Source organism: Cebus imitator, unplaced genomic scaffold (genome assembly GCF_001604975.1).
Source record: "Cebus imitator isolate Cc_AM_T3 unplaced genomic scaffold, Cebus_imitator-1.0 Scaffold316, whole genome shotgun sequence".
Classification (NCBI taxonomy): domain Eukaryota; kingdom Metazoa; phylum Chordata; class Mammalia; order Primates; family Cebidae; genus Cebus; species Cebus imitator.
This window is the reverse complement of record NW_016107631.1, coordinates 2,323,841-2,330,971: the sequence shown is the minus strand read 5'-3', so window position 1 is coordinate 2,330,971 and position 7,131 is coordinate 2,323,841. Positions and strand designations below refer to the sequence as shown.

The 7,131-nt window shown below is 39.3% G+C and overlaps 1 protein-coding gene across 3 annotated transcripts in view; it reads right to left on the bottom strand.

Annotated features, from left to right (window-relative positions):
* Positions 1-900: 900 nt before the first annotated feature.
* Positions 901-7,131, bottom strand: part of ZNF615 (zinc finger protein 615) — a 24,186-nt gene continuing 17,955 nt past the window's right edge. For all 3 annotated transcript variants that reach the window (XM_017503902.2, XM_037729728.1, XM_017503904.2), the window contains one exon: positions 901-3,593. In XM_017503902.2, coding sequence (XP_017359391.1) covers positions 1,636-3,593 — 1,958 coding nt within the window. In that variant the 3' untranslated portion in view covers positions 901-1,635. The remainder of the gene's footprint in view (positions 3,594-7,131) is intronic.

Here is a 7,131-nt window from a genome sequence, read left to right as displayed (position 1 = left end):
AAAAATTAGCCAGGTATGGTGGTAGGCACCTGTAACCCCAGCTACTCAGGAGGCTGAGGCAGGAGAATTGCTTGAACCCAGGAGGCGGATGTTGCAGTGAGCTGAGGTCACACCATTGCACTCCAAAGAGAGTGAAACTCCATCTCAGAAAAAAAAAAGTAAGAAAAAGTAGAAACAACCCTAGTGTCCTTCAATGGGTGAATAAACAAATTGTGGTATATTCATATCATAGATTATTAGTCACCCATAAAAATAAAACAATATATGACACATAGAACAAATTGGATGGATCTGAGGTTATTTGCTTTAGGTCAAAAAGCCAGTACCAAAAGGGTACATGCTGTATGATTCCATTTTTATAACATTCTACTAATAACAAAACTAAACATGAAAAGATTTCTGATTGCCAAGGATTAGGGTTGGAGAGGTTGTGACTATAAAATGTAGCATGAAGGAGTTTGCACTGATGCAAAATTCTGAATCTCAATTGTGGAGGTGGTGACATGAATCAATATATAAGATTTCTTAAAACTACAGATAAAAACCAAACAAAAATGCAGGCTTGTTAAAACTGGTGAGATCCAAATAAATTCTGCAGTTAACAGTATTGTAACAATTTCACTTTCCTGTATTTGATAGTGAACTATGCCTATGTAAGGTGTTACCTTTGGAAGAAGCTGGGTTAAGGGCATTCAAGAACTCTGGAACATTTTGGTAAGATTCTGTGAATCTAAACTTATTTCAAAATAAAAACTTACAAAAACAACTTATTTATATTAATTTCAAAACTTAAACACATTCAAGTATGTTCAATTACACTTATGAATTGAATATACTGTATCCAGTTTCATTCTGAAGTACTTCAATTATTCTGAAATAACAGACTTAGAACCAAAGGAATGCAGAAGTTAATCATATAATAAAATGAGGCATAAAATACTCTTGTATTGTATACAATATTAAATTTTAATTCATGATTAGAGAAAGTCACAATTTAAAATGTATAAAATCGGTGACAAGGCAACTAGAAACATGGCTCAAGGTATCCTGTTCCCAAATGCACATGAGGCATATTACCTGTTAAGGTAAGAATTGTGACAGAAAGCTCTCATCTATCATTTTGCAAAGGCTTCTTTCCTTCATTAAGTTCTCTGATATTTTCCTAAAAGTGTTTTATATTGAACGTTTTCATAAATTTTTTTCTGCATTATTTCCTAGGACATGAGGCAAAACATTTTACTGAAAACCCTGCCATGTTCACTGCCAGAGGAAAATATTTCTCCAGTATGAACTCTCTCAATCTACTGAGGTTTTATTTCTGGGCAAAGGCTTTCCCATAATTATTACATTTCCACCAATTAGTAGTTTATTCATGATCTATGATGATCATTTCTGAGAGGGTCTATCTTCCCACAAAAGGCTTTCATAGTCTGCCACATTCACAGGATTTTTCTCAGTATACGATCTTTAGACATAATGTCCTAAAATATTTTCTCAAATATTTTATATGTTTTTTCTGACACAAAACATGAGGTAATTGATCATTAAACAACCAAATACTCTGCATTCATGAAATTACTCTTCTTTGCAGATATCTTCAGGGCCTACATCTGGCAGGAGGCTTTCCAAAAATGACTACCTGTGAATTCTCTTGTGTTTAACAAGAATAGACAAGTGGGCAAAAGCTTTCCCACAATCGCTACATCCATAGGGCCTCTCTCCTGTATGTTTTCTTGAATGAACATTGAGCCCTGACTTTGTAGTGAAGGCCTTCCCGCAGTCACTGCATTTGTATGGTTTCTCTCCCGTGTGAATTCTCTGATGTGTAATGAGATCATTTTTGCGCAAAGAGAATTTTCCACATTCAGTACACGCAAAGGAAGTCTTTCCTGTGTGAAATCGCTGATGTTGTATGAGGCATGTCTTCTTCCTGAAGGTTTTATCACATTCATTGCATTTGTACGGCTTTTCTCCAGTATGAGTTTGCTGATGTATACTGAGAGTACTCTTCATGGTGAAGCCCTTTCCACATTCATTGCATATATAAGGTTTCTCCCCAGTATGAGTTCGCTGATGTGCAATGAGCATGCTTTTCCCAGTTAAGCCTTTGCCACATTCACTGCATACATAGGGTTTCTCTCCTGTATGAGTGCGCCGATGTACGTTGAGATGACTCTTCTCAGTGAAGCCTTTTCCACACTCACCGCATACATAAGGTTTCTCTCCTGTATGAGTTCGTTGATGTCCCATTAGCCGGATCTTTGCTGGAAAGCCTTTTCCACACTCACCACATACATAGGGTTTCTCTCCTGTGTGAGTTCGCTGATGCACAATAAGGCGGCTCTTCACAGTGAAGCCTTTTCCACAATCGTTGCATATATATGGCTTCTCTGCAGTATGAGTTCGCTGATGTACAATGAGGTCACTCTTCATGGTAAAACCTTTTCGACATTCAGTGCAAACATAGGGTTTCTCTCCAGTATGTGTTCGCTGATGTCTGACGAGTGGGCTCTTCAAGGTGAAGCCCTTTCCACACTCATTGCATTTATAAGGTTTCTCTCCAGTATGAGTTCGTTGATGTACAATGAGACAGTGCTTCATTGAAAAGCCTTTTCTACATTCACTGCATGTATATAATTTCTCTTCTGTATGGGTTTGCTGATGTGTGATAAGACTGTTTTTCAAAGTGAATCCTTTCCCACAGTTATTGCATACAAAGGGTTTCTCACCAGTATGAGTTCGATGATGTGCGATAAGACGCCTCTTCTCAATGAAGCCTTTTCCGCATTCACTACATATATAGGGTTTTTCTCCTGTATGAGTTTTCTGATGCGTAGTGAGACTGAACTTTGTAGAAAAGGCCTTCCCACATATACTGCATCCATGGGGTTTCTCTCCTGTATGGGTTCGCTGATGATAAATGAGCCGACACTTTTTGATGAAGGCTTTCCCACATTCACTACATGTATAAGGTTTCTCTCCCATATGAGTTTTCTGATGTATATTGAGCTGTGATTTCTTGAGGAAGGTTTTGTCACATTCAGTGCATTCATAATGTTTTAATCCTGTATGAGTTATCTGATGGTCCATTAGCCTGGATTTTCTGGAGAAAGCTTTCCCACACATGCTACATCCATGAGGTTTTTCTCCAGTGTGAACTCTCTGATGATCGATACACTGAGACAACTTGAGGAAGGTTTTCCCACATTCACTGCATACATGGGCTTTCTCTATGTTGTGCGTTCTCTGTTGCTTAATCACCTGGGTCTTATTAATAGGTTTTGCAACTGCAGGAAACTTCATTTCAGTATAAAATTGTTTATGGTTAGCATGAAAAAGGGGTTTCCCATCTTCATTAAACTCAGCAGAGTTCTTTAGGCCAGAGCTCTTTTTCTGGTTTTCAAAACTTAAATTTGATTTTAAAGGTTTTTCATGTAAGTCAAAGGTTTGATGATCTTGCTTCAGCAGGATATGACCTTTGTTCTGATTGACAATATTTCCAAACATATTCTGTTCATGGAATTGTTTCACACTCTTCTGAATACTTTGATTTTGCAAGTGATGTTGCAGAGGATCATCAATTTTCCTGATTTCTAGGAAAGAAGAGAACAGTCAATCACTCCATCATCTTGCTTTGAAATAAATTATTTAAACTACTTTTGAAAACTGCCTTGGTGTGAGGTGACTCTTTAGTGACAACCCTATTTCAGCATAAAGGAAATCCTATATATAAATATCCCTCATCTCTTACACATTGGGAGAGATGTGTAAGATTCCTTTTATCCGTCACACATCAAGGAAATTCCATGTATAAATATCCTTAATTTCTTACAAATAACACACAATAATATAAACACACCTAAAAGTAAAAGCAACTGTACAAACAAGGCTACATAATTCACAATGTATATAGATTTGGCTGCTTTCTAAATGGGTCTTTGCACAATATACAGATAGTCAAACATAAACAGGTCACTTTTAGCAGGGAACCCCAAAATTTGGCAGGACACTAGACCATAGAAATTATTGGAATATCAGACCACACAGGTTGATCCCAAATAACAAAGGTTGTATTAATTTATTCTACAAATATTTGCTGAATAACATCTATGTGTAAGTCATTACACTCATGTTTGGGATATACTAACATATTCCTTTTCTTTCTTTTTTTTTTTTCTTTGAGACAGGGTCTCACTCTGTCTCCAAGGCTGGAGTGCAGTGGCACAATTTCAGCTTACTGCAACTGCAACCTCTGCCTCCCAGGCTCAAGTGATCCTCCCACCTCAGCCTCTTGAGTAACTGAGACCACAGGCATGTGCCACCACACCCAGCTAATTTTTTGTATTTTTGGTAGAGATGAGTTTTTGCCATGTTATCCAGCCTGGTCTTGAACTAATGAGCTTGAAAAGGTCCACCTGCCTCAGCCTCCCAAAGTTCTGGGATTACAGGCATGAGCCACTACGCTCAGCCGATTTTCACAAAGGTTTAATTTTAGTTAGGAAAAAATGAATTAACAAGGAAGCAAAAAAATAAAAAAGGTAATTGCATTTTGTGAAATGTGGTTAATGGAACAATGAAGATATAAGAGGTAGAGAAAATCAAGACATAAAGAAATGACACGGTTCACTAATGGGTTCAATGGGAGGGGTGAAAAAGGGTTAATGGGAGTGAGAACTCAAAGATTATTCCAAAATTTATATGGCTTCAGGCCAGACAGAGTGGCTCACACCTGTAGTCCCAGGACTTTGGGAGGATGAGGCGGGCAGATCACATGAGGCCTGGCCAACATGGTGAAACCCCATGTCTACTAAAAATACAAAAAACAGGCATGGTGGCATGTGCCTGTAGTCCCAGCTACTTGGGAGGCTGAGGCACAAGAATCGTTTGAACCCAGGAGATGGAGGTTGCGGTGAGCTGAGATCACACCACTGCACTCCAGCCTGGGCGACACAGCGAGACTCTGTCTCAAAAAAATATATATATATATGACTTTAGCCAGATTCATAGTATCTAGAATGAAGGGAAAATTTTAGCATGCATTGTGAAACATACATAATTCAAGATGATTACTGCATATCCAAGTACAAACATGAAGAAATTGTTGAATATATAAATCTTGAAAAAGGGCTTATCTGGAAATAGCAATGTAGATGACATCCAACATTTTTTTTTTTTTTTTTAGTCGGAGTTTCGCTCTTGTTACCCAGGCTGGAGTGCAATGGCGCAATCTCGGCTCACCGCAACCACCGCCTCCTGGGTTCAGGCAATTCTCCTGCCTCAGCCTCCTGAGTAGCTGGGATTACAGGCACGCACCATCATGCCCAGCTAATTTTTTGTATTTTTGGTAGAGACGGGGTTTCACCATTTTGACCAGGATGGTCTCGATCTCTTGACCTCGTGATCCACCCGCCTTGGCCTCCCAAAGTGCTGGGATTACAGGCGTGAGCCACCGCGCCCGGCCGACATCCAACATTTACAAATTATTCAAAGAAAGAGTACTGGATAACATTTTAGTTGGAAATGTAGAAAAAAAAAGAGTGAAGGCACAGGGCCAAGGATTTCGTTACTGCAACATGTAAAGTTTAGGAATTTGTTAAGTCCACCGAAATGAATCAAACACTGACTATTATGATCAGGTGCACAAGTGGAGACCCAGGTGTACAAAACAAACATCCAAGCGTGATGAGTGAGAATGTGACAGCCTCTTGAAAATGGCTAAGATATTAGATTTTAGTGTTCTCATCACAAAAAAAGGAAGTATGTGAGGTAGTATATCTGTTAATTTGTTCAATTTAGCTATTCTACAATGCACACATATTTCAAAACAACATGTTTTACATGATAAATATATGTAATTTTTATTTAGGAATTAAAAAGTAATCATGGCCTGGCATGGTGGCTCATGCTTGTAATCCCAGCACTTTGGGAGGGTGAGGCAAAGAGGATCACTTGAGCCCAGAAATCTGAGACCACACTGTGCAACACAGTGAGACCTTTCTCTATAAAAAATACAGAAATTAGCTGGGTGTGGTGGCATGTAGTCCCACCTAGGCTAAGGTGGGAGGATTATTTGAGCTCAGAAGATTGAGGCTGCAGTGAGTCATGATTGTGCTACTGCACTCCGGCCTTGGTAAGAGTGGGAAAAAAAATCATACATTAAAAAAAGAAGAATGTGAGATCCCTGTGACATACTGAGTGATTATCACATTTCCCAAACTTGCTATTCTTCTTCATTTTGCATACCACCATTAAACTGATTTTCCCAAAGCACAATCTTAAGTTTAGATGAAAGATTCTATACTTAAGACTCCAACTAATGACCTAACTACATCCCATGTTCCTAAGGACAGAGGAAACAATGATTTGCAGCAAAGTGTCAACTCAGCAGGGCTGGGTTGCAACCCTACACATTCCAAAGAAAGAACTCTTGTCTTTACTGGCTTCTAAAAGATAACCTCTGAGTCCCTGGAATATTCTGCCTGCTAAGGGTATCTTTTAATGCCTGAGGGCTTAGCTCATATCAGATAGTTTATGCTAGCAATGTGATTTATGGTGGACACCTGGTTTTGCCTGTCTCAGGCTTTGGGACACATTATATTCTTTTGACTGTGTGGGGCTAGAGACACTGGGCTTGGATGAGCTTCCCTAGTTGGCAACAACCTCACATGTGTTGTCAAACACTGTTGCAGAGAAAATTCAGCACTTTGTGCAACTCCACTAGAACAGGAGAACTGAAAGCTTGCACCTAGTTTCTCCTGGATTATTCTTTCTGTACTTTTTATCTTTGATGATTTTAATTTGTATTATTTCACTGTCAAAAACTGTAAGCATGAGTGTAGCAGTTCCCTCTCCTCTCCATTAATGTCCACCTTCTACATAGCAGGCAAAGTAACCTATGAAAAAAATTAGTTATATCATGTCACTCCTCTACTCAAAACTCCCTAGGCCGGGCGCGGTGGCTCAAGCCTGTAATCCCAGCACTTTGGGAGGCCAAGGCGGGTGGATCACGAGGTCAAGAGATCGAGACCATCCTGGTCAACATGCTGAAACCCCGTCTCTCCTAAAACTACAAAAAAATTAGCTGGGCATGGTGGCGCGTGCCTGTAGTCCCAGCTACTCAGGAGGCTGAGG